Source organism: Heterodontus francisci, chromosome 7 (genome assembly GCF_036365525.1).
Source record: "Heterodontus francisci isolate sHetFra1 chromosome 7, sHetFra1.hap1, whole genome shotgun sequence".
NCBI classification, from domain to species: domain Eukaryota; kingdom Metazoa; phylum Chordata; class Chondrichthyes; order Heterodontiformes; family Heterodontidae; genus Heterodontus; species Heterodontus francisci.
Genome location: NC_090377.1, coordinates 130,829,049 through 130,856,815, shown reverse-complemented (window position 1 = coordinate 130,856,815; position 27,767 = coordinate 130,829,049). Strand labels below are relative to the sequence as shown.

Genomic DNA, 27,767 nt, shown 5'->3' with positions numbered 1-27,767 from the left:
TGTTGGCTGATCTTGACTAATCCGTGCCTTACTAAATGATGAGCCAACAAGCTGGATGGGGACACTTTCTGGGGTTCGATGCTGAGATCAGACAGTGATTAACAGCAGTTACAAACGTTCTGCACCAGGCTGCGATTGCACAGACAGCACACATTGATAACACTGGTTTTGTCTGGTCTTGGTCTGTGACTCTGGTCTCGGTCTGGTCTCAACATGCTCTATCCTTCTTTACAGGTAACCTGTGTGGGACACATCATCTGTGGAGTCGTTGCCGACAACCAGGTGCACGCCAAGATGGCAGCTGCAGCTGTGAAGATCCAGTACGAAGAACTGGAGCCCCTTGTCCTCACTTTGGAGGTTTGTGCTGGACAAGACCAGAGAAAGAGATAGAAAGAAAGGACTCCAATTAACATAGAACAGAGAACCTCAGGATATCCCAACACACCTCACATCCAATGAAGTATTTCTGAAGTGTAAAATGCTATATGAATTAACCATCTGATCCCTTTGTTTACATTCCATCTTGTAACTCATTCCTGGGGGTCCGCTATTCTATATATTAAACCACCCAAACCCTTTAATTATATTTCAGCCTCTAACTCACTCCCAGGTATCTCTTACTGTAAGTAACCTATCCTAACCTCTCGATTAGATTCCAAACCAAAAGTCACAACCTGCTATTCTATCTATAATTCACTGGAACCTCTCGATTTGGGTTCCAGCCTATAACTCACTCCTGGTTACCTGTTATTCAAATTCAATTAACCTGACCGCTTTGATTAGATTCCAGTTAGTTAGTAGGTTGTGAATGACAGGAGGGGGAGGTATGTTAGGGGTGTTAGTGGAGAGGAAATATGAGGAGGAATGTATAAAGGGAAAATGTATGAGGGGGGACTGTGTAAGCAGGGTGGGGGCGGTGAGTGGAGGGGAGGTATCAGAGTCAGGTCGGAGGAAAGCCAGTGAGCTGTTTTGGGGAATGGAGCTGAGAGAACACAGTTGGATATTTGGGGGAGTGAGGTGAGGGAACACAGTGGGAGGTTTGGGAGGGGTGGAGCGATGGAACCTAGGAACATAGGAGCAGGATTAGGCCAGTCAGCCTGTCGTGCCTGCTCCATGATTCAATTAATTCATTGCTGATCATCTACCTCAATGCCACTTTCCTTCGCTATCCCCATATCCCTTGATATCATTAGTATCCAGATATCTATCAATTTCTGTCTTGAATATGCTCAATGATTGAGCTTCCACAGTCCTCTGGGATAGAGTGAAGACATTTCTCCTCATCTCAGTCTTAAATGGCCCACTCCTTATTCTGAGATTATGTCCCTGGTTCTAGATTCACCAGCCAGGGGAAACATCCTATTTGCACAGTATGAGGTTTGTGGTGAGGAGGGTGAGGGAACACAGTGGGAGATTTGCATGATGCAGGCTGAGGGAACACAGTGGGAGGTTTGTGGTGAGGAGGGTGAGGGAACACAGTGGGAAGTTTGCATGGTGCAAGATGAGGGAACACAGTGTGAGGTTTGCGTGGTGCAGGGTGAGGGAACACAGTATGGGGTGCAGAGTGAGGGAACAAACGGAGATTTTGGGGAGTGGGGGTGAGGGAACAAAGTGGGAGGTTTGTGGGAAGCAGGATGTGGAAACACAGTGGGGGGTTTGTGAGGAGTGGGGATGAGTTAATACTGGAGCTGATGCCTCCTGTGGGAGAATCAATGGTGTGAGGAGAGGAAGACAAGGCTGTTCTCTTTTGATGAAGAGCAGCTGTTCAGGCCCTGTTTTGATGCACTCTGTTGTACAGATGTTGTACTGAATTGTAATTGCAGACAATTAAAAGATGATGCTTTTAAAATCTCTTCCCAGGATGCGATTCAGCACCAGTCCTTTCATGCCCACAGGAAACTGGAGAATGGAAATGTTGATGCAGCCTTTGAAAGAGTCGACCAACAACTCGAAGGTCCAGTTACACATTACACTGTTTAATAGCTTGCTACTACATGGAAAAATGACTAACATTGCTATCAGAACTTTAACTTTCACACAAACTTCCATTTATAAAATGGTTCTAAAGTGTGTGCAGGGACATAGGGTCCAGGTGGCTCACGTGCATAGATCTTTGAAGATGGCAGTATATATTGAGAGAGCAGTTAGCAAATCACATGTGATCTTGGGCTTCATAAATAGAGGTATTGAGTATAAAAGCAGGTAAGTTATGCTCAGCCTTTATAAAGCTCTGGTTAGGCCACAACTAAAATGTTGTGTCTAACTCTAGTCACCACACTTTAGGAAGGATGTGAGGGTCCTTGAGAGGGTACAGAAGAGATTTACCAGAATGGTTCCAGATAAAGCATGGCTCGAGTATAAAATTAAAACCCGACCCGGGCCCAGCCCGACCACAGCCAACCCGAGCTCGAGTCCTTTAATTTTTTTTTTGCGCCTGACCCGACACGAATATCCTTCATCTGTTCTGGCAACAGGCTATTCATGCAGAAGGAGTTGTGGGGAATCTTGGGTAAACCTGGTCCCGTGACTTCCCGGAACCAGCACTGTCCAGCCCAACCCGACCCGAGCCCGAATGCTGGACTCGGAATATAGACCTGACCAGACCCGAACCAGACACATGTAGTCGAGTCTAGTTGTGTTCGGGCCGGGTAGCCAGGCTTTATTTCCAGCAATGAGGGACTTTAGTTACAAGGTTAGGTTAAAGAAGCTGGTGTTATCTATCTTGGAGCAAAGGACATTGTGGGGAGATTTGATAGAGGTATACAAGATTATGACAAGTTTAGATAAGGTAGACAAAGAAAAATTGTTCCCATTAGCTGATGGTACAAGTACTAGGGGACACAGATTTAAGATTTTGGGCAAGAGATGCAGGGAGAATGTGGGGAAGACCTTGTTTACACAGTGAGTGGTAATGACCTGGAACTCACTACCTATGAAGATGGTGGAAGCAGAGACTATCAATGGCTTCAAAAGGCAATTGGATGGGCACTTGAGAGAAATAAACTTGCAGAGCTACAGGGATAAAGTGGGGGAGTGGGATTGACAGGATTGCTGTACAGAGAGCTGGCATGGACTCAGTGGGCAAAAAGGCCTCCTTCTGTGCCTTCTGGAATGCAGTGAGGGGACGCAGCTGGCGAGAGACGGTTGCCTGAGTGAGACATTTGCCAAAGTGATTTTGGAAATTTGGTGCCCGTGGTAAGTTCTGGTGCAGGGGGGAAACAGGGACTCCTTCTCCTATCTTTTTCAGCCTCCAGCAGTTGCTGAGTCGTCTTCTTCTGACTCTAAGGTAAGTGAGTGTAACTTTCCTTTCCTTCAGCTTGAATTATTAACTAATTGACTAAAAAGAGATAGTACAGAGATGGCAGTGCCGGTGGTGTGCTGCAACTGCAGCATGTGGGAATTTCTGGAATGCACTGCAATCCCAAACAACCATGTCTGAGAAATTTTGTGTGCTGTAAATGTAAAAATGTATATGGCATGACAATGAAATGGAAGGGTTGTGAGGCAACTCATGATTGTATAGAAGGTAACTGATCACCTTTGCACTGTCTGTATTCTTTGACTTGATGCTGTTTTAAACTGTTTGGGAATGTAATTTTTACAGATTTTTATGAATAAAGTATATTTTGGAGATAAAAAAAAACCCATGTCTGCTGTAAGTGTCTGCAGCTTGCAAGACTTCAGCTCAGAATTGCTGAGCTGGAGACTGAGTTACAGACATTGCGGAGCATCAGGGAGGGGGAAAGTTACCTGGACACTTTGTTCTAGGAGGCAGTCACATCCCTTACAACAGGGAGGCCAATGGTCAGGGACAGAAGGGAGTGACTGCAGATGAGGCAGTAGGGGGAATCAGCATGTAGTGATAGAGGAGCCTCAGTCCCTGACCTTGTCCAACAGGTACGAGGTCCTTGCTACCTGTGTGGATGAAGAGAAGGACTGCAAGGTGGATGCGCAGACTGACCATGGCACCATGATGAAAGATGCCATTCCAGTGGGGGAGTGAAGAGGAATGTAGTAGTGATAGGAGACAGTATGGTCAGGGGGATAGATTCTGTTCTTTGCAGCTGTGACCAGGAGCTCCAATGGCTGTGTTGCCTGCCCGGTGCCAGGGTTAAGGATATCTCCTCCCGGCTGGAGAGGAAGCTGGAGTGGGAAGGGGAGAATCCAGTTGTCGTAGTTCATGTGGGAACCAATGACATAGGTAGAACAAGAAATGTTGTTATGCTTAGAGAATTTGTGGAGTTAGAATCCAAACTAAAATGCAGAACATCAAAGGTAATCATCTCCAGATTGTTACCTGAGCCACGCGCAAATTGGCACAGGGTCAAGCAGATTAGAGAACTCAGAGTGGTGTGGGAAGAAGGGGTTTCGATTTTTGGGGCACTGACACCAGTACTCAGGGAAGAGGGAGCTATTCCGTTGGGGTGGACTTCTCTTGAATTGGACTGGAACCAGTGTCTGGCCAATCGCATAACTAGGGCTGTGGATAGGGCCTTAAACTAACGGTGGTGGGGCGGGGTGGGGGGGGTGGTGGTGGAAGGGTTTGGGTAAAGGGAAGTTTAGAAATCCAAAGAGAGGTCGGTGCATCGGAGTAGGATATGATGTGGGTAACTGCCAACAGAATGGGACAGGAAGGGACAGAGAGTTTAACAAAAATTGCACATTGGCAAATAAGGTCTTTGCAGGGAACAGAGGTTAAAAAAATGAAATTGAAATTCCTTTATCTGAATGCATGAAGCATCTGTAATAAGATAGATGAACTAGTGGCACGAATAGAAGTAAATGATCTAGATCTAATTGCCATTACCGAGATATGGTTACAAGGAGATCAAAGTTGGGAAATGAATATTCCAGGGTACACAATATTTTGGACAGACAGACAGAATAGCAAAGGAGAAGGGGTAGCTCTGATAGTAAAGATGGCATAAGGACATTAATAAGAAGGGATCTGGCCTCAGAAGATCATGAAGTAGAATTTGGGTGGAAATACGGAATAGCAGGAGTCAGAAAACATTGGTGGGAGTAATTTACAGGCCCTCTAACAGTAGTTTTATTATAAGACTGAACAGTAAACGGGAAATTATTGGAGCATGTAAAAAAGGTAATGAATTAATTGTGGGGGATTTTAATCCGCATATATACTGGGACAATAAAATTGGCAACAATGGTCTAGAAGATGAATTTGTAGAATGCTTTTATGACAGTTTCTTGGAGCAATAAGTTGTAGAACCAACTAGGGACAAAGCTATCCTAGATCTTGTATTGTGTAATAAAGCAGGGTTAATAAGCAATATCACAGTAAAAAGTCCACTGGGAAATAGTGATCATAATACCATTGAATTTCATGTTAAGTTTGAAAGTGACATATTTCAATCACAAACAAGAATCTTAAACTTAAACAAAGCCAATTATGAAGGTATGAGGGGAGAACTGGCTAAGGTTAATTGGGTAAATAGACTGGAAGGTATGGTGGTAAAATGAACAGTGGGAAACATTTAAAGAAACAATTCAAAGGCTTTAACAAAAGCATATTCCGTTCAAAACCAAACAGCTGAAGCCTCAGCTATTTACACTCGATATTAATGACTTGGATGAACAGACAGAGAGTAATGTATCTACGTTTTCTGATGATACAAAGCTCAGTGGAAAGGTAAGCTGCGGGGAGGATGTCGAGTGATTGCACAGAGGTATGGACAGGTTAAGTGAGTGGGCAACAAAATGCCAAATGGAGTATAATGTAGGGAAGTGTGAAGTTGTTTGTTTTGGTTTTGTTTCTATTTAAAAATAGAAAAGTAGAATATTTTTTAAAAGGTGTGAAACTACTAAGTGTTGATGTTCAGAGAGACTTGGGGGTACTCGTACAAGGAACGCACAAAGCTAACATGCAGATGCAGTAGGCTGTTAGGAAGGCAAATGGCATGTTGGCCTTTATTGCCAGGGGATTGATTAAAGAAGACTTACGAAAATTGTACAAGGCTTTGGTGAGACCGCACCTGGAATACTGTGTGCAGTTTTGGTCTCCACATTTAAGAAAGGATATACTTGCACCGGAGGCAGTGCAGTGAAGATTTACTAGATTGGTCCCTGGGATGAGGGGGTTGTCCTATGATGAGAAGCTGAGTAAATTGGGCCTCTATTCTATGGAGTTTAGAAGAATGAGAGGCGATCTTAATTGAGACATATAAGATTCTGAAAGGGCTTGATAGGTAGATGCTGAGAGATTGTTTCCGCTGGTCAGGGAATCTAGAACACGGGGACACAGTCTCAAGATAAGGGGGCAATCGTTCAGGACTGAGATGAGGAGAAATTACTTCACTCAAAGGATTATGAATCTTTGGAATGCTCTACCACAGAGGGTTGTGGATGCTCCATCACTGAATACATTTAAGGCTGCGATAGATAGATTTTTGGTCTTACAGAGAATCAAGGGATATGGGGAGTGGACAGGAAAGTGGAATTGAAGCCCAAGATCAGCCATGATCGTATTGAATGGTGAAGCAGGCACGATGGACCATATAGTCTGCTTCTGCTCCTATTTCTTGTGTTCTTGTGCCATTATGTCTCTATGTCTCTATGACTCTATGACTGAGAGTCTGTTTTTGCTTTTGTGAGTTAGAGGCTGTGGCTGAACAGGAATAAATCCCAACACATTCTAGTCCATCAGAAACTTTATATCCAGCATTCCAATCCCAACTCGTATCAACCTCAAGCCAACTGCCAGAAACTGAGCTGTTGCACAGTAACAGGACAGTGGTGTGTGTCTGTGATTCTCCACTGTGGTGTGACAGGGGTTTGTGTCTGTGATTCCCCATCCAGAGATTGGACAGATATTTATGTCTGTGATTCCCCACATAGTGATGGGATCAGGATCTGTGATTCCCCACAGAAATGGGATGGGAGTCTGCGTCTGTGATTCCCCACATGATGATGGGATGGGGTTTGTGATTCCCTCACAGAGTGATGGGATGGTGTCTGTTAGTGTGAATGATTATAGATGACACATTGGGTTCATACTTTAATTTTGGCTTCTGTACTGATCATGATTAAAGTATCGGAATTCAATTAACTTCATGCAACCGCCAGTGTGTGAAGTAATCCTTTTAGATTCAATACCAGTATTTTTATTTACAGGACAGATCCATATTGGAGGCCAGGAACACTTTTACATGGAAACCCATTGTGTCCTCGTCATTCCCAAAGGTGAGGACAGAGAAATCGAAATGGTTTGCACAACCCAGCATCCAACATTTTGCCAGGTAAGTCATTGTAATTCACCCTGATCTAGGCTGCTACCCCCATTACTCATGACAGTTCATTTTCCAACAGTTTAAGTGCTAACGGGTGAGAGATCTACTTCTGCTGATTGTGCTGCTGCTGTTAGAGGTGAGGTAACATGACTGTTCCTCTTCTGGCCTCTTCCCTCTTTGCTGTCCTACTTTGAAGCAGGTGATTCATTGAAATGTGCTTCCAAGAGTGTGATCATCTTAGACATTGAATATCAGCAGCTGCAGCCACCATGGTTCCTGGACTAGGGACAGGAAAATCAGTTAGGTTTCCAATTTCTGATACCCAATAATCCAGGTGGACAGTGGGTGGGAGCAAGGACATCAGGCGGGGCGAAGGTCAGGTTTGTCAGATTGCCCATCTTCCCATCACAGTGGTCAAGCAGTTTACGGACGCTCGCTAATCAGACTTCCATGTCCACATGAAGATTGGCCATTTGGAAGAGGCTGCCGTTACTCAGGTAACTGTCACAGCAAGACAAGAGGGAAGAAAGCAGGAATGCTCGGGAATGGAAGAGGGACCAGCAGGTTGGGTTAGCTTCAGCAGCAAAACATCTCAGAAACTTGATCAAGGGCCAGTTTAGGTTAGCATTAGGCAAATGCTTAACTGTGCTGTTTGTAAAATGTTTGCCTACTCTTCAGTATACTAATCATATCCAGCACCCAACTATAGCATTATCCCTGCTCTCCCCTCATTTCCCTCTTCTTTTCTTCCTTACTCTCCTGAGGATACTGACTCTGATTTGGAGTATGGTTCCAGGGATCCCTAGCAATAACCTAATACTAATGAACTGCCTTCACATGAATTTCAGGACAGGCTTTGGGGAGGAGGTGAGATGGAGACATTACATCCAAGGCCATTCCTGCACTTTGCAGCAGGGGATCACTGAAAAAGTTGCCATTCCAGATCTCTTAGCAGGAGACGCGGTTAAAATAAAGTAGGAGATATTCCTGTCCCAGTCTGGCCAACTGCAGTTTTAAATCATGGGCATTCGCTCCAAGAGTCCTCATTAAATATTCAAATTGGTTCTGATGACAACATGAGGGCCTTATCTGCCGTTTGATCCTGAGGCCTGAGCGGGAGAGCAAGGTTGATTTTCCGTACAAAACCAAAACTTACCAGGATTAAGTGCCAGAAGAGGCCCAGCAAGGTAAGGTTTCTATATTTCAGCTTTTAATTTCTTTGTGTGGCCAGGAGGATCAGGAGCAATACTCCGAGTTTCATAAGGAAACCTTAGACATCCTCTGTCTTGGGCCTCTCCAGTTGGGATTCCCCTCCTGCCAGCGACCTTGGGTGGCTGCCTCCAATGGCCTGGTAACTGCTTCACGCCGGCCTCCTGGGCTGTTTCGCTCAGGTATTCAGCACGAGACATGTTATCAAGACCTGGCCATTAAAATCGACCACACCTGCCTGTCTCTGTACCCAGCTGCTCACTGGGGTTACCAACCTTCCAGATTTTCCAGGAGTTGACGGAAATTAAAGATTAATCTCCTGGACATTGCTGCAAGAAACTTAGGAGAAAAATCATAAAGATATCGATATAAAGTGTTTTAAAAAAAATGTTCTTTGAACACTTTCATTTATTAGCTATAAAAATACTGCAAAAGGCTTTTGACCAGGCAAGGAGGAGTTGGCAATCATCCTGTTTGCTCGGCCGCATTCCCACCCAGGAGTTAAAAGCCCCCTGTGGTTGGATCAGTAGAGAAATCTGATATTTGGAACTGTCGATAAATTTTGCCTCTTCTGATAGGCAGTTGTTGCTGAGTCACTGGGGATTCCATCCAATCGAGTCACAGTCCGTGTCAAAAGGATTGGTGGTGCCTTTGGTGGGAAGTTATCGAAAGCAAGCATAATAGCAGCAATCACAGCAGTCGCAGCTCACAAGTAAGTGGTTCGTTAGCTGGTGTTGTGCTTAGTATGCATTAACACATGCAGGTCAGACTTCAAGCTCTGGGACATGGGTTCAAGTCCAGCACAATGTGATAGGATTGCAGTCTCCTCTGACTGTTTGTAAGGGTCCAATATGCAATAAACCCAGCTCCAAATGTCATACAGCAACAGCAAAAACTCTACCACTAAAAATTCATTACTAGTAACGATGTTAACAACCTCACTCAGCAAATCCACAGCATGGCTGGTCAAGAAATCAAAAAAATATCACAATGGTGTAAAAGAAGCAACACTTTGGGCCGACACTGTAGAGGGAGCCTTAATCTGTATCTAATCTGCACTGTACCTGCCATGGAAATGTTTTCTGGAATAATGTAGAGCAAGCTTTATTTTGTATGTGTGCAAACTTACTGATCATACCTCCTATATTCACGTCTAAATCATTAATGTACACTACGAACAGCAAGGGTCCCAGCACCGATCCCTGCAGTATACCACTGGTCACAGGCTTCCACTCGCAAAAACAACCCTCGATCATTACCCTCTGCCTCCTGCCACTAAGCCAATTTTGGATCCAATTTGCCAAATTGCTTTGGATCCCATGGTCTCTTACCTTCTTAGCCAATCGCCCATGCGGGACCTTATTAAAAGCCTTACTGAAGTCCATGTAGACTACATCAACTGCTTTACCCTCATCTACACAACTAGTCACCTCCTCGAAAAATTCAATCAAATTTGTTCGACATGATCTCCCCCGACAAAGCCATGCTGACTATCCCTGATTAATCCCTGCCTCTCCAAGTGGAGATTAATCCTGTACCTCAGAATTTTTTCCAATAGTTTCCCAACCACTGATGTTAGACTCACCGGCCTGTAGTTACCTGGTTTATCCCTGCTCCCCTTCTTGAATAATGGTACCACATTCGCTGTCGTCCAGTCCTCTGGTGACTCTCCTGTGGCCAGACAGAATTTGAAAATTTGTGTCAGAGCCCCTGCAATCTCCTCCCTTGCCTCACATAACAGCCTGGGATACATCTCATCTGGGCCTGGAGATTTATCCACTTTTAAGCCAACTAAAACAGCTAATACTTCCTCCCTTTCAATGCTAATATTATCAAGTACATCACAATCCCCCTCCCTAATCTCTACACCTACATCGTCCTTCTCCATAATGAACACAGATGAAAAGTAATCATTTAAAACCTCACCTATGTCCTCCAGCTCCACACACAGATTGCCACTTTGGTCCCTAATGGGCCCTACTCTTTCCCTGGTTATCCTCTTGCCCTTAATATACTTATAAAATGCCTTAGGATTTTCCTTTATCTTGCCCGCCAGTGTTTTTTCATGTCCCCTCTTTGCTCTCCTAATTACTTTTTAAAGTACCCCCCTACACTTTCTATACTCCTCTCGTGCCTCCACTGCCTTAGTGAAATTCAAAGTGTTAAAAGCCCCAGGATGACTTTGAATGGCTCACTGACCAGGATCATCTGGCTAATCTACTCAGTTAGCCAAAGCATTGTTCTGGCTGGGTTTTGTTCGTCTTTTCGTCTCCCGTTCAATCTCTTGGTGTTTCAAATGTAAATTGCAGTGGCCATCTTGGCTTAGTTTTTTTAAAAGTTAACTTGTAGAATTTTCCCATTAAAAATCTAATGTAAGTTTCCAACCGTTGAAATTAATATGCCCCATTTGGCATCTAGTGTTTTCCTGACACTTTGTAAACTTGAGGATATCCAAAACTCTGCTGCCCATGTCCTTACTCACACCAAGTCCCATCCGCTCATCATCCTTGTCCTCACTGACCTACATTGGCTCCTGGTTAAGCAATGCCTCAATTTTAGAATTCTCTTTATTTTCAAATCTCGCCATGCCCTCACCCCTTGTCATCTCTGTAAGCGTCTCCAGCCCTGTAAGAATGAGAGGCGATCTACTTGAAACATACAAGATTCTGAAGGGGCTGGATAGGGTAGGCACTGAGAGATTGTTTCCACTGGTCAAGGAATCTAAACATCGGTGCACAGTCTCTGGATAAGGGATGATCATTTAGGACTGAGATGTGGCGAAATTACTTCATCAAAGGGTTGTAAATCTTTGGAATTTTCTACCCCAGAGGCTTGTGTATGCTCCATTGTTGAATACATTTAAGGTTGGGATAGACAGGTTTTGGTCTCTCAGGGAATCAAGGGATATGGTGAGCAGGTGGGAAATTGGGAAAGCCCATGTTCAGCAACAATTGTACTGAAAGGTGGAACAGGCTCCTGCTCCTATCTCTTGTGTTCTTGTGTACCTGCCCAATGAGTGTTTGATGGGACAGTGTAGAGCCCTGGGAGTGTTTGATGGGACAGTGTAGTGTCCTGCCGTACATAGTGATGTCAAGAAAACACTATATGCCAAATTACAAATATTAATTCATCAGTTGGAACCTTACATTAAACTTTTAATGGAGAAAATCCTACAGTTAACTTTTTAAAATAAACTGGCAGCCAAGATGGCCACTGCAATTTCCATCAGAAAAACCTTTGCACATTCCAAGGCCCAACCAGAGCCAGAAGTCTAACAGGAAGCCCAGCCAGGACAATGCTTTGGCTAACGGAGTAGGTTATCCAGATCACCCTTGTTAGTGTGACATTCAAAGCCATCAAGAGGCATTCAGAAGTGGAGACATTTCTCCACGGGGTAAACACTGACAATACCACCAAAGATGGGTTTTGGGTTTGAGTTTTAGTGCCGAAGGAGGCCATTCAGCCCATCGTGTCTGCACTGGATCCCTGAAAGAGCAATTCCCTCAGTTCCATTCCTCTGCCTTCTCCCCATAAGCCTGCACATTCCCTTTCATATAACTGTCAAATTCCCTTTTGAATGCATCAATTGAACCTGCCTCTACCATATTCTCAGGCAGCTCATTCCAGATCTTAACTACTCGCTGGGTGAAAAGGTTTTTCCTCATGTTACTTTTGCATCTCTTACCAAATACTTTAAATCTGTGCCCTCTCCTTCTTGATCCTTTCACGAGTGGGAACAGTTTCTCTCTATCTATTCTGTCCAGACCCCTCATGATTTTGAATACCTCTATCAAATCACCTCTCAGCCTTCTCTTCTCCAAGGAAAACAGTTTTAACGTCTCCAATCTATCTTCATAACTGAAATTCCTCATCCCTGGAACCATTCTCATGAATCTTTTCTGTACTCTCTCCAATGCCCTCACGTCTTTCCTAAAGTGTGGCACCCAAAACTGGATGCAATACTCCAGCTGAGGCTGAACTAGTGTCTTACACAAGTTCAACATAACTTCCTTGCTCTTGTACTCTATGCCCTTATTAATAATACCCAGGATACTGTATGCTTTATTAACCGCTGTCTCAACCTGTCCTGCCACCTTCAATGACTTATGCACATATACACCTAGGTCCTTCCGCTATTGCACCCCCTTTAGAATTGTACCCTTTATTCTATATTGTCCCTCCATGTTCTTCCTCCCAAAATGAATCACTTCACATTTCTCTGCATTGAACTTCATCTGCCATCTGTCTGCCCATTCCACCAACTAGTCTATGTCCTTTTGAAGTTCTGTACTACCTTCCTCACAGTTTACAATGCTTTCAAGTTTCATATCATCTGCAAACTTTGAAATTGTGCCCTGTACACAAAGGTCTAGGTCATTAATATATATCAGGAAAAGCAAAGGTCCCAACACTGATCCCTGGGGAACTCCACTACAAACCTTCCTCCAGCCTGAAAAACATCCATTAACCACTACTCTGCTTCTTGTCACTTAGCCAATTTCGTATCCATGTTACTACCGTCCCTTTTATTCCATGAGCTACAAGTTTGCTCACAAGTCCGTTGTGTGGCATTGTATCAAACGCCTTTTGAAAGTCCATGTACACCACATCAACTGCATTGCCTTCATCAACCCTCTCTGTTACCTCCTCAAAAAACTCCAGCAAGTTAGTTAAACATGATTTTCCCTTAAGAAATCCATGCCGGCTTTTCTTAATTAACTTGCATTTGTCCATGTGACTTGATTTTAATTTAGTTTAGTTTAGTTTAGAGATACAGCACTGAAACAGGCCCTTCGGCCTACCGAGTCTGTGCCGACCATCAACCACCCATTTATACTAATCCTACACTAATCCCATATTTCTACCACATCCCCACCTGTCGCTATATTTCCCTACCACCTACCTATACTAGGGGCAACTTTTATAATGGCCAATTTACCTACCAACCTGCAAGTCTTTTGGCTTGTGGGAGGAAACCGGAGCACCCGGAGAAAACCCACGCAGACACAGGGAGAGCTTGCAAACTCCATACAGGCAGTACCCAGAATTGAAGCCGGGTCGCTGGAGCTGTGAGGCTGCGGTGCTAACCACTGCGCCGCCCAATTTTGTCACAAATTGTTTTTTCTCAAAGTATTCCCACCACCCGAAGTTAAACTGGCCTGTAGTTGCTGGGCTTATCCTTACACCCTTTTTTGAACAATGTTTGCAATTCCTCAGTCCTCTGGCACCACCCCTGGTCTAAGGAAGACTGAAAAATTATGGCCAGTGCCTCTACGATTTCCACCCTCACTTCCCTCAATATCCTTGGATGCATCTCATCTGAGCCAGGTCTCTTATCCACTTTTAGTACAGACAGCCTACCTAATACTTTCTCTTTCTCAATTTTAAACCCCTCTAATGTCTGACTTATGTCCTCTTTCAACATTGTCTGGGTTTCATCTTCTTCCTTGGTAAAGACAGATGCAAAGCATTCATTTAATACCTCAGCTATGCCCTCTGCCTCCATATGTATATCCCCTTTCTGGTCCCTAATCGGCTCCACTCCTCCTTTTACCACCCTTTTACTATTTATATGCCTATAGAAAACTTTGGGATTTCCTTTAATGCTCGCTGCCAGTCTCTTTCCATGCTCTCTCTTTGCTTCTCTTATTTGCTTTTTAACTTCCACTCTGGACCTTCTATATTCAGCCTGGTTCTCAATAGTATTTTCTAACTGGCATCTATCATAAGCATACTTTTTCTTCTTTATCATAATCTCTACTTCTTTTGTCATCCAGGGAGCTCTGGATTTGGACCTCCTTAAATGGAAAGGCTGTGAAAAACTTGGAGTTTTGTTACTCACACAAGAGACAAGCAGTAAATGAGGCTGCAGCAGCGGAGGAGGCTGTGTGCCTTCCTTTCTTTCTCTTTTTCTTTCACTGCAGAAAACATTAAGTTTGAAAACTGTCTGAGTCAGTGGCCCCTCCAACACTACAAGACTGTGTGTGCGTGCGTGCGTTTGTGTAGAGTCCAGAACAAGGGGGCATAACCTTAACATTACAGCAAGGCCACTCAGGAAGCATCTCCTCACACAAAGGGTGGTGGAAATCTGGAACTCTCTCCCCAGTTTCGTCCTCAAAACTCGATTGAAGCTGGGACTCAATCGAAAATATCATAACTGAGATTTATAGATCTTTTTTTAGGCCAGGGTATTAAGAGTTATGGAACCAAGACAGGTAAATGACTTGAGATACGGATCAGCCATGATCTAATTGAATGGCAGAACAGGCTTGAAGGTCAGAATGACTTATTCCTGTTCCTGAGTCCCTGTGTTTCAGCAGCCGCCATCATCCAAGTGACATTTTGAGGTGTACAGGGTATCAGAGACAGGCATGTCCCTGCCCTCACCTGATGCCATGCTGTGTGTGTACTGTCTCGCAGGGTCACTGGTTCTCTAATGTTCTGCTCCTCCCTCTGACAATCACTTTCGGGTAGCGAGTTCCACGTTCCAACCACTCTCTAAATAAGGAAATTTCTCCTTATTTCCCTGTTAGATTTATCGGTGACTATCTTGTATTTATGGTTCCTAGGTTTGGATTCTCCCACAAGTGGAACCATTCTCTCCACAATTACCCTGCCCAACCCATTCATAATTTTAAAGACCTCTATCAAGCTACCTTGAAGTCTTCTCTTTTTGAAAGAAAAAAAACTCCAACCTGTTCACTCTTTCCCGAAAGCTGTAATCTTTCAGTTCTGGTACCACCTTTGTAAACCTTTTTTGCACTTTCTCCAGTCCTTTGTCCTTTTTATAGTCTGGAGACTAGAACTTGACCGTACTCTGAGTGTGGCCTGACCATGATCCTATACAAATTTAACATAACATCACTACTTTTGAATTCTGTACCCCTAGAAATAAATCCCAGAGCTTTGTTAACATTGTTAATTGCTTTGGTGACCTGCGATACTATTTTTAATGATTTGTTCACCTGTATCCCTAGATCTCTTTGCTCTTCTACACCACTCAGTTTCTTATTTTCTAAGGTGTGGGCGATGTTTCTGTTTTCTTTTCTCCCAAACTGCAGTGTTATGTTAGGTCCTTCCTCAGTGTTAGCTATACTCTCCAGTTTGATATTATTGGCAAATATTAATTTTGTTTTATTCTTTCATGGGATGTGAGCATTGCTGGCAAGGCCAGCACTTGTTGCTCATCCCTAATTGCCCTTAACAACTGAGTGACTTGCTAGGCCATTTCAGAGAACAGATAAGTGTTAACCACATTGCTGTGTGTCTGGAGTCACATGTAGGTCAGACCAGTTAATGGCAGATTTCCTTCCATAAAGGGCATTAGTGAACCAGATAGTTTTTTTTACAACAATTGATGATGGTGTTGTGACACCATTACTGAGACTAGCTTTCAATTCCAGACTTTAATTAAATTTAAGTTCCATCGGGGCATTAGTCTGGGCCTCTGGATTACTAGTCAATTGCCATTACCACTACACCACCATCGCCCTGTCTTAATATTGAGTCTACCTATTCCCAAGTCCAAACCATTAATGTAAATTACAAATAACTATGGTCCCAACAGTGATCCTTGTGGAACACCACTTTCTACCTTTCTCCAATCTGAATAACTACGCACTACCCCTACTAAATCCAATGTGCTATCCATTCAGCTATTTCTTCCCTGTCTCCACATACCCTAGCCATTGTCATGAGCCTACTGTGTGGCTATCATGGATCATGGAGGTCTCCCACCTGCAGCAATGAATGCACGGCACTTGGAAATGGTCTTCAGATCTTCTCTGCAGCCACCATAATCACCTTTGTGGGGAGTGGGGAGATGGAGGTGGTGGCAGTGGAGTTAAAGGTTGAGTTGGAGCCCCGCTTTTCCAAATCATCAGGCTTGCTGGACTACTGTCTGTCCAATTTATATAGTTATGCCAGATTTCATTGGAACAAGGACATCATAGCTTCTCCCTCATGCAAAGCATTGTGGGAGGGGTAAGGTCTCCATCCCTCTGGGTAACCAGATCACACACTGTAACTGAACTGTAAACTTTAGACAGTGTGGTAATGGAGGGAGATCCAGGTAAAAGTGAGATGAGCAGATATTATGGGCCCGTGTAGCATTTGCTCTGTGATTCATGGGTGAATTACTGATGAGTGGTGGCTCTCTGTGTGCTGCAGGACGGGCCGCTCAGTACGCTGTGTGTTGGAGAGAGGAGAGGACATGCTGATCAGTGGAGGTCGCCATCCATTCCTTGGCAGATACAAGGTCAGAAATCAATGCACAAACAACCTAAGCTGGAGGTACCGAGTGTGAAGAATGGCTTTGCACAACGGTAGTCTGTATCATAGAGAGCATGGTGAGGGCCCAGAAAACGGGGTAAAAATTTGCTTCGGGCAGCAGTGCAAATGGCAAATTGATGGCAAAATGGTAGTTAGTTAATGGAAAAGTAGGTCAGGCAATTTGCTCTTGTCTGTATTGTGGCACTGAGCTATGTGGACCCAGATCTGCACTGAGTGAGAAGCTGAAGAGCGGGAAGGGGACAACCAGTTGTCCAAATAGCTCCCACTGAGCAGATGCTGGATGAGTACAGAATTGGTTTGGATGTATACATGCTTCACAAGTGCATGACCTGCCTGAGGAATGGCCCATTAGGCGAGTTTGTTGATGGAACGCAGCAAGAAGGGAGTGAGGGGGAGAAAAAAGCAAAAATAATACAGCCCCATGATTCAGGCTGACATTCCAGTGCAGTACTGAGGGAGTGCTGCTCTGTTGGAGGTACCGTCTTTCAGATGACACATTGAACCAAGGCCCGTCTGCTCTCAGATGAATGTAAAAATCCCATGGCGCTGTTTGGAAGAAGATCAGAGGAGCTCTCCCTGCTATTCTGGCCAATATTTATCCCTTAAAAAACATCACTAAAATAGATTATCTGATCACTATCATTGCTGTGTGTGAAGCTTGTGTTTCCTGCATTCCAAGATTGACTACAATTCAAAAGTAGTTGATTGGCTGTGAAGCACTTTGGGACGTTCTGAGATGGTGAAAGACGCTAAATAAACAAGGATATTTTTCATGCAGGTCGGTTACATGACTGATGGCAGAATAATCGCTGTAGAAGTGACCTGTTACTGCAATGGAGGAAATGAACTAGATGATACCTTATATGTAAGTTCCAATGTGGTCAATGCCAGGGGCTGAGCCCATTGACGAGGACTGGGGTGTTGGGCCGAATAGGGTAGGTGAGGGGAATGCACATTTTCAGAGAGAGAGTATAGGGGAGATGGGTTGAATGGCCTCCGCTGTGCTGTTAAATTCTATAAAGGCTAATTTTAACACTGCACACCTTATGGATGGTTGAAAATGGTGGTTATGCACTGCTTTCTGTTCCTGATGCACTCCTGCCATCACCATTTTAAATGCTGTGTTTTCAACAGTGTCAGGGGTGCCTGTTACAGGCAGGCAGGCGCCTTCTCAGAATTTCAATTTCTGGGTCCTATGATGCAATTCAAACCCCAACACAGTTTTAACTGTGGCTCATGGCAGGGACGTCCACGGCTGCAGCTGCCAGTAAAAGATGGCAAGAGGCAGGAACGGGGCCAAAAATATTTTGGTTTTGGTTTTCCTGTGGGCTGGCAGGTGGGAATGTCCTCCTGGCTGCCAGATGAAAACCTCAGGTCTCCTCTGCCCTCTCCTGACTGCGATCACCTGCAGATGTCCCCCACCCCCCCAATCCCCAGCTCCGATTCCCTTGGGTCCCTGGCTCTGGCCACCCAAAGTCCTGCTCCCACCTGCCGGCCACGTGGTGATTCCTGTCATGCTCGAGCGGCAGTCTGAGGTGGAATGGTCAATGAAGCCTGTGGGTTGATATTTCGTGGGCCTCACACTGCAAGATGTATGGTTTGAGGCCCATCTCAGCCCCCACCCTCCATCCTTCAGGCCTGCAGTTCAAATCCAAGCTCATGATTCTCAGAAGTGGAAAAACAAATCAGCTGCTCACCTCTTTCAACTCAAGTGGGGACCAAGTTACCTGTTAGCATCCTTAGTGTTTTCCTTCTATTTTCCCCTTTATTTCCAACTTTGTCCACTGTGCTTCTAAAGGGGCCAGCCATTACTGGGGAATGGCAGTCTTCCAGCCACCCAGCCAAGTGGCCAATCTCCATGTGTGAGGTCAATAGGATATTCGGGTGCAGAGGTTATCAAATTTGAGTCCATTCCTGTCCTCACACAATGCTGCCAAAATAACAAAGGATATCGTTGAAAGGAATCTTAGCTCAATAGGTCCGGCCAACGCAGAGCTGCAGTCAACCAAATCAATAGTCAGGGGAGGTCATGATCAAATTTGTAGAGCTCTGGTCAAACCACACCCTGAGTACCCAGTCTGGTCATGGTCACTGAAATGCAAAGGGTCATTCATTCAGTCACTGGAGGCGGTGCAGAGAAGAGCCACGAGGCTGATCCTTTGCTGGGGTACAGGGTCCCTTGGTGCTCACAGCCCCCGACGCCATTCTCCTCTCTGTTCCTGACACCTGCTAGGGTGCAAGGTAGCTGGGAGCTGACTCTTGCCAGGGTACAGGTTCCATAGATGCTTGCTGGTTTCATCTGGCATCTTGTACAAGTGTTCTGGTTCATGTGTGTGCCTGGACAGTAAGTGTCTGCAGTTTATCCAACCACAGGGAAATCCCAGTAAGCCAGACCCTTTCCTCACCGGAGTCGCTGGATAGTCACCTGGACCAGGAACCCTGCCCCATTCCTTTTACTCAACTGCACAGTCTAGGTGGGTGCTGAGGCCAATGTAACACCACACCACACCCCTTCCCTGGCTGAGTCCTGTATTTAATGTTATTAAGGGTTGTACTTTCCACAGTACACCTTTCTAGTGAGAATCCTAGGTAAAAGATCAAGACCCTTGGTAAGGATATCTCCAAGGTTGAAAACAAAATGACAATCAGGAAGTGGTTATCTGGTGGCACTAAGCTTGAGTCTTAGCCTGTAGATTGTAAGAAGATGGGAAGACTAAAGAATGGAAGAGTTCCAGTTTTGAGATCCTGGGCAAGATTAGAGAGTGTATAAGGAGGAGAGCGAGTGAATGACGAGGGATATTTGAAGCTTAGGAGGAAGAAAGGAAAGTTCAGAGAAGTATAATATTGATAAATGAGAAAACAATTGTGGGTTCAAGTCTCACATCAGGGATTGAACACAAAATCAAGCTGAAACTCCAGTGCTGTACTGAGGAAATGCTGCACTGTCAGAGGTGCCGTTTTCCAGATGAAACATTAAACTGAGATCTCATCTGCCCACTAGGGTGGATGTTTAAGATCTCATAACATAACTCACAGAAGAGCAGGGGCATTCTCCCCTGTATCCTGGGTCAATACTGCTCCCTCACACAACACCAATAACAGATTAACTGGCTATTCATCTTTTTGCTGCTTGTTGTATATTATTGGCTGCTATACTTGTCCAAGGCAGTAACTGCTCTTCATTGGGCTGTGAAGCTTTGACATGTCATGAGGATATGACAATGCGCTATCTAAGTCCATTCTTAGAGAGGACTGCCTACTCATGTCATGCTTACGCGCTGTTCAGGAGATCCTAGGTATGATTAAGGGAAGGAAGGTAGATACTGGGTAATGTAGAGAGCAGTATGATGACTTATGTTGGTTTCTTGTTGACAGATTCTACAGCTGGCGCTCACAAACCTGGACAGTGGCTACCACATTCCACATCTCCGCTTGAGTGGGTTCGCTTGCAGGACTAACTTGCCGTCCAACACAGCGTTTCGTGCATTTGGACAGCCCCAGGCAATTGCCATTACTGAGAGCTGGATAACAGACGTGGCTACAAAATGCGGCCTTTCAGCTGAAAAGGTAACTAAAGGAAGGAAGGCTGTCTCCCCTTGTGCCCCTCCATTCTCCTTGCTCCCACCTGAGGCACCAGTTCCCCCTTCCCCTGCTTGTGGAATTGGGCACAAAATGGGCAAAAGCTGGTCGCTTCATTCACCTTTCCATTGGAGTCATTTTGGCTTTTGGGTGAGAAACTGATGGAGTGCGCTGGCTGATCGGCTGCCCATTCAGATGAAGTGGACTGCCTCCCCCACCCCCCCGACCCCTGTGATTTTAAGGCCCTGTCTTTGTTTGCATTCACCAGGCGAGCTGAAAGGTGCCAAACAGGAGTTCCAACGTAGCTCGCCAGCTTGATGATGCCAGCAAGGTACATTACGGGTAACGGGTGTCATGTTTCCCAAGGTTGGGTGTCCTGGGGTGGCAGGGGCTGAGAATATTCTCATGGTCTCTTTGGTTCTACCAGGGCCCACAATGATAATTTGATGCTTGCTTTTGCCAGGCCCCTTTAGTTCCATTGCCAGTGGGCAGATCAAAGTTCACAACTGCAGGCTCCAACCAGTTCCTACCAAAAATGGGAATCAAGGTCCGGTCTAAGTGAAAAATGTGGCTGCTTTGGGTACCCTGTGATAGGCCCTTTAAAGATGGTACCAGCTGTATCTGTCTTGTTTTGAGGCCATTAACCACTCCTCCAATTCCAGACCTCGGCAGTCTAAATCAACTCCAATGTTACCAACTATGATATCACGCAGCTATTTACAATACAGTTTCTGAGCACAGTATTTTTCCTTATGTTCAATTTACGGTTAATTATATTTACAGGGTCTCAATATCCTGTTCTGCTTATTAAAAGCTTTTCAAAACAAAAGGGAATTAATTATTGATCAAATATAAACAGAGCTGGAAATGTTTCTGAAATTATAAGTGAATCCATGGGTTACACAGGAACATAGCAACAGCAGTAGGCCATTCAGCCCTTGACTGGTTAGGTAGTGAGTTTCTGTATATTGCCACTGGATCATTTCATGGACTCAGTTACACTTTCAGGTTCGTGAGATGAATCTGTACAGGGGACAGGAATCCTGCACACATTACAAACAAATGTTTGACTCACGTAACCAGCTGAGGTGTTGGAATGAATGCCTGAAGATAGCTTCCTATCACAACAGAAAGATCGCAATCGAGGAATTCAACAAATTCAATCGCTGGAAGAAAAGAGGTATTTCTGTTGTGCCCCTGAAAAAGTCAGTCGGCTTTTCTCACGCTTTCCTCAATCAGGTAAGCTTCATACTCATTCTGTGGACATTTTTGTCATATTGTTGCTTTGCTGTGTCAGCTATGGCTCAATTGGTAGCAATTTTGCTTCTGAGTTACAAGGTGCCAGATTCAAGACCAACTCCAGGCCTTGAGCACAAAAATTAAGGTTAACACTCCAATCTAGTAGTGATGGAGTGTTGTGTTGTCAGTTGTAAAAGATGTTAAATGAGGTGCTGTCTAGCCTTTCAGGTGGATGTAAAACATCACATGGCCCTATTTCAAAAGGGAGTGAACCAATATTTGTCCCTTAATCAACATTGCAAAAGCAGATTATCACATAGCTGATGGTGGGAGTTTGCTGTGTGAAAATTGGCTGTTGCATTTCCTACATTATGTTGGTTGTGTAAAACACTACATAAATGCAAGTCTTTTCTTATCAGGTACATTGTGGTGTTTGGACTGGAAATAACTCACGGAGACGTTACTTAATCAGCCATGTTGTCTCTCTCCTTTACTCATGTATCTTCCTAACAGAGAGGACAGTATTAATATGATCAGCTCTTATCATATACCACACTCCCTCCCCATATAAACAAATGATTCCTCATAATACAATGAGCCACCAATCTCAATTTAATAGGTTAGGTTGCATTTTTATTTTTCCTGTAATCTCAACCAATATGTATATAGCTGGTAAAACCAGAGTAAATTACATGTTAAAAAAAATTCTTTTGCCACAACACCAGAATGTGTTTAACAGAAATCATCACTTGACAAGAAATAATGAAAGGAACAACTTCTTTCCTGTAGTTCATCGAGGATTCGCTCAACCTTACAATGTGCTCTTCCGCTATCTTACTGCTAATTAGAATGTCATCTAAGAAGCAGTAGACATCCTAAATGGTAATCTCTAGTGCTGGTAAAATCCTTTGAGTGTATGAATGGTAAGCCATTCTTTGCTCTTGTCAGTTGATTCTAATTGCAAGTATGCATTTGACAAGTCTATCATACCATCTTCCCATTTGCTAAATTAGAAACAAATCTTCACTGGTAGGCAGTGGGTAAGTACTATTTTCAATCACCTTATTTACCGTTTACTTGTAATATCTACAAATCCGAATTAAAGGCCTGCTACCTGACCCGAACCCGACGGGACCCGATGACATGTGTCGGTTTCGGGTCAGGCCCATCTTCCAGGTCCGGCTTTCGGGCTCGGACTGGGTCGGGCCGGACACACAGGGTAAGTGCTCTGCTGGTAAGTATTAAAATAAAAAACGATGATGTCATCATGCACGCGCTGCAGCTTCGTGGAGCTTTCCAGTTGGAAGGTAAGTAAAGGGATGGTCGGGTTGGGTCGGGCTCGGGTGAAATTGGAGGGACATGGGCTGGGTCAGGCTCGGCTCCGCTGTGGATTGGTCGGGTTCGGGTTGGGTTCTTTTTCCTGACCTGAGCAGGCCTTTAATCTGAATGACCTGTCTGCTTTTTTAACTCAGCCCATTCACTACTCTTCACCTTCTTAATTGTCCCGATCTTTCTTTCTAATCTAGCCAACTCTTCACTTACTGCTTCTAACTGGGCATAAGGCACTGGAGTAGCCTTGCAAAATGTTGGTTGTACGTGGTCCTTTATTCTGACTTCAGTTGTGGTGCCGAATTTTATCATTTGGTCCTCCTTGCTCAAAAACCACTTTGTGCTCTCTTAGCACTTTCTCAGTGTCAGATGTACTCTTCTTGATCCCTAGTGTAAATAACTCAGCCCAATTTAACTGTATCTTCTTAAGCCAATTCCTTCCAACCAGGGAGGCTTTGTTCCCTCCAACTACTACCAATAGCAAGTAATAAGATGCATCATCATATTCCGCCCTAACACTAACTTGACCTACTACAGGGATACTGATATTGGAATAACAACTCAGATTCACTCCAGTTTTGCATAATGGACTCCTCTTCTGGATAACAGAGTGCTGTAGCTGTATCAGTGATGAAAGTAAGTTGTGAATCTTCTACTTTCATTTCTACTGTGGGTGCTGGAATTATATCTTCAGCCCTATTACACTCATTGTCCAAGTCCTGTTTTTGCTGCTGCCTGATGGAGTACAACACTTGGATCTCCCTGCTTGATAACATCAGCTTCAGTTTCAATATCTAATACATGCACATTTGAGGACTTCCAGGCTCCCAAACTAGCCTTTCATCTACCCTGACCTCAACTTGGTGCTTGGCCCTGACCTAGTGCTAGACTGTGACTTGATGCTTGACTGTGACCTGTTTCATCTACTGCTGCATGCCTTCTGGATATGATCAGCTGTCCCACAGGCATAGCACTTTGACTGGAATTTGAGACAATGAAATGATTTGTGGCTACCATGGCAACAGTAACATCTGAACTTCTGACTCTGAGATTGTGGACTCAGTTGCCATGGCATGGATCCCGTTGAAATCCTGTGGATCTTGCAAGTTGGCCTGGAAAAATAACTCCCTTTCAATTTTCAGCTATCACTTTCTGCCATTTCTATGGCCGTGGCCTCATCGCAGGCCTCCTCTCATCAGCTTATTTCCTTTACACAACAGTTTGGCCTGGATTTTATTGTTCTTCAGGTCTCCTACAAAATTGTCTGTAAGGTTTATCTCTAAGTTCACGTCATACGCACATTGTTGGAAGAGTTTTTGTAACTCAAGAACGTAATCTGCCGCAGAATCACTTGGCAACTGATTCCTTTCATGGAATGCAATTCTCAGTGTGATTTCATTTTAGTCATGCCATAATAGGGGAATCTCATTTATTTCAGTGTATCTCATAGCATTGGGGTTTGTCGGCCAACATTGGTTAGATACTACATCAAAGCCATCTGGCCACATCATAGCGAAGAAAAAAATTAACGTTGTCCTCATCGCATATTTTATTTGCTTTCATCAAAATTTTCATCCTTTGTTCATAATTACTCCAGCCCTCTTTGTCAGTGTTGAATTCCCCCATGACCCCACATAAGCTTTTTGTGCCTTTTTTGATGCAACTACATAAACCACTAAATCTAAATTCATTTCTGCTCACAGTTCATATCGCCTGTGGTGCAAAACCAAATGCGATAGCCTCCACCCTACATACCGGATGCTGACTCACTGAGCTATGCAGGAACGTGATGTGCACACCGAGCAATCTTTCTAAACCCCTCAAACATCCTCAAACTTAAATTCAGGTGTTCCAAAAAGTGTCACAATGTTCTCCGTTCCTTGATTATGCAAATGAAGCATTAAAAACAAAATCCATCCCTTCATCTTTACCATCTTTCTGTAGTATTTAGACTGGAAGTAACTCACGCGGAGACTCTATTTAATCAGCCACGTTGTCTTCCTCCTTTATTCATGTATCCTCCCAACAGAGTGGGCAATATTACAATATGATCAGCTCTTACCATATATTACATTGATGCATGTGTTTTGCTGCATGTCTACTTGTGTGACATTGGAGATAAATGATTTGACCTGAGTATGGCCCTGAAAATCCAATGCAGTTTGCAGTCCGTAACGCCAGCTAGTTACTCTCCTGATGATTGGCACTGCTGGCCTTGCCAGAGGGGGCATGGTTTGAAGCTTTAAGCATGTAACAATCAGCATTCCAGTGCAATGCCAGCATAAGTAATCGGGGTGGGAAGCGAAGGTAGCAGGAAATTTCCTGGAGGTAAAGAGGGATTGTGGTGAGTCCTGGGATATGTTTGCTCCTCCCGGTTTTATGTTCAACTGAGGTGATTTCTGGCCCAAGGATTCCTCGAGTCTCCGTTGCAACTTCTATTTAATATTATGGCACCTCACCAAAAAAAGGCCACAGGAAGTGGTAGCAATGAAGCCAAAATTTCCCGGAGGCCTACTTGTGAGTTACCTTGATGAGATCAAACAGAGCTTACTGGCATGGCTCACACGGTAAGAGGGCAAGCAATGTGTGGAGGGGGCAATAACACTGACAGCAATGTGGAGTGAGGGGAAATTGGGGACAGTGACTCTGACGGCCATGTGGAGGGGAGGGGGCAGTGATACTGAGGGTCATGCGGAGGGGAGGGGGCAGTGTCACTGAGGGCAATGAGGAGGGGAGGGGCAGTCACACAGGGCCATGTGGAGGGGGAGAGGTGAAGTCATACTGAGTTAAAACCATTTGATGTCTTATTAGAGTGGGTCTCTCGGGTCAAAGCTGTGTGGCTGGTTTCCCTAATGGATTGATGGCACACTTTGGACCCAAGGAGCTGCACAGTTTACGAGAGATTAATAATTCATACATCTCATTTTTCTTTAAAGGCTGGGGCTTTGCTCCACGTCTATGTGGATGGATCTGTTCTGTTGACTCATGGTGGAACAGAGTTGGGGCAGGGCCTTCATACCAAGATTATTCAGGTAATGGGCGGTTCATTTCACTCTTCATTTGCTTATGGTTTAGAGTGGGGGTGACAGTCACTGCCAACATCCGCCTTCCTCACTTGTCAGTATCCGGAAGGCTATTCAGCAAGGGTCAAACTAAATTCTGTCCTCACCCAAGGTCCACACATGGTTACCTTCCAACAAGGGTCGGTAACCCTGGTTGGTAACCCTGCCTGACTTTATTGCCCCTTGTCAACTCATCAATTTAATACTTAGGTTCCAATAACTTACAAAGGGGTTCCTGTAAACTGAAACTAAAATAAAGGCTCAATCTCAGAGACCCTGGGCTGGGGTGGGGGAGAATGAAAATCGGACTGACTTCCTCCTCCTGGTTGCTCTTTGTCATCTTCAAACTCACTCTGCTGGTCACAGAAACCCTCAAATCCACAGGGCTCCCCCAGTCTCCTGGCAGAACCTGCAGGATTCCTGGCCTAACCCAGGTCAAGTAAGTCTCCTGCTGTTGGGCAGGGAAAGGGTGGGCGGTGGGGGGTGGAATTTGGGGTCCCTGAGACTGAACACAAAAAGGATGACCGACCCATTTGATCACGCATATATATATATATATATATATATATAGTTAGGTTGAAAGTCATGAAGTAATGGAAATTTTCAAAAAGACCCACCAGAGACAGACTGCAATGCATCAGAGGAAGAGTTTGGCCTTGGGAGCAGACCCCCACCCTTAGGCCACCCCTTTGATGAAACATCCCATTCTTGACCAAGCTAATTCCTGTCCCTTCCTGAACCTGCAGATCGCAAGCCATGAGCTGAAGATTCCAATGTCATCTATTCACTTGAACGAAACCTCCACTGGCATGGTGCCCAATACCAGCCCGACTGCGGCATCCTTCAGTACTGATCTCAATGGCATGGCCGTGAAGGTAAAGTTGGAATTCGAGCTCAAGATGCAATCAGGGCTTCAGAGAGGATTCCATTGATGATTAGACTGTGCTATTGTAAGGAAGAAGGAGCTTAAACTAATTGCTGCATTAAAGCCTCCGTGAGTTCAGTGATATGCAGCTGGCAACCCCAAAGTTATACTGCTGGCTCTCTATCGTTCTCTGGCCTGGGTACTGCCATCCACGTATGTAGCTCTGCCCATCGATTACCAATGATCATGAGATCCTCTAATGCACAAGAAGATCTGCTCTCTCGACACAAGGGGTGGTTGATCTGGAACAGTTACTGAGGCTAATGGATTAAAGGAAAATGTTACGATGGCCTCTGGCTTCATTGTTAGCCCTAATAATTTTTTTTCCTTCTTTCAATTTTCTCCCATCCTCTCCTGGCCCGTTCTAGGATACAGTTTCACTGGCTTCAGCCTCTGCTTCTTCAGCCAGAGGCCATTCTTTGTCTGTGAGCTCAGACATTGAGGCCTAATCTTTCTGATGGCAGAGGACACTTTCATCCACCGTGGGGCAGAACCACCATTAGGGTAAATGCCCTCCCAAACCTGGACAGACTCTGGGTTGTTTTCATCCTAGAGGAAAGATCTTAACCCCCCCTTGCCATAGGGTCCCACCAGAATCAGCGTGGCAGCTGCCACATCGAGGGCTCCACAGACCTGCCCAGCATGGAAGCTGCCTCAGAAGTTGACAAGGAATAGCATAAAAAAAGGCTTTGTGGGGTAATAAGCTCCTGTGTGATGAAAGGCCATCAACTTGAAAATGGGGCTGGATTTTGCCGTGGGCATCGGGATCAAATGGGGGTCCTGAGCTGCACTTTCTGAGCAAGGCGGAAGCTCTGGAGCCTTAGCAGCCCCAATGGGAGAGGTGGACACTGCTGAGGCAAATCGGGGACCACGAGGCCACCTCAT

The 27,767-nt window shown here is 44.7% G+C and overlaps 1 protein-coding gene across 3 annotated transcripts in view; it reads left to right on the top strand.

The window, feature by feature from the left end:
- Positions 1 to 27,767, top strand: part of LOC137372321 (aldehyde oxidase 1-like) — a 119,896-nt gene that overhangs the window by 66,455 nt on the left and 25,674 nt on the right. For 2 of the 3 annotated variants that reach the window (XM_068036160.1, XM_068036158.1), the window contains 10 exons: positions 235 to 357; positions 1,861 to 1,954; positions 7,132 to 7,256; positions 9,035 to 9,168; positions 16,626 to 16,713; positions 17,527 to 17,613; positions 20,124 to 20,315; positions 21,324 to 21,566; positions 25,832 to 25,927; positions 26,704 to 26,832. In XM_068036160.1, coding sequence (XP_067892261.1) covers positions 235 to 357; positions 1,861 to 1,954; positions 7,132 to 7,256; positions 9,035 to 9,168; positions 16,626 to 16,713; positions 17,527 to 17,613; positions 20,124 to 20,315; positions 21,324 to 21,566; positions 25,832 to 25,927; positions 26,704 to 26,832 — 1,311 coding nt within the window. The remainder of the gene's footprint in view (positions 1 to 234; positions 358 to 1,860; positions 1,955 to 7,131; positions 7,257 to 9,034; positions 9,169 to 16,625; positions 16,714 to 17,526; positions 17,614 to 20,123; positions 20,316 to 21,323; positions 21,567 to 25,831; positions 25,928 to 26,703; positions 26,833 to 27,767) is intronic. The other variant, XM_068036159.1, reaches the window with a different exon arrangement.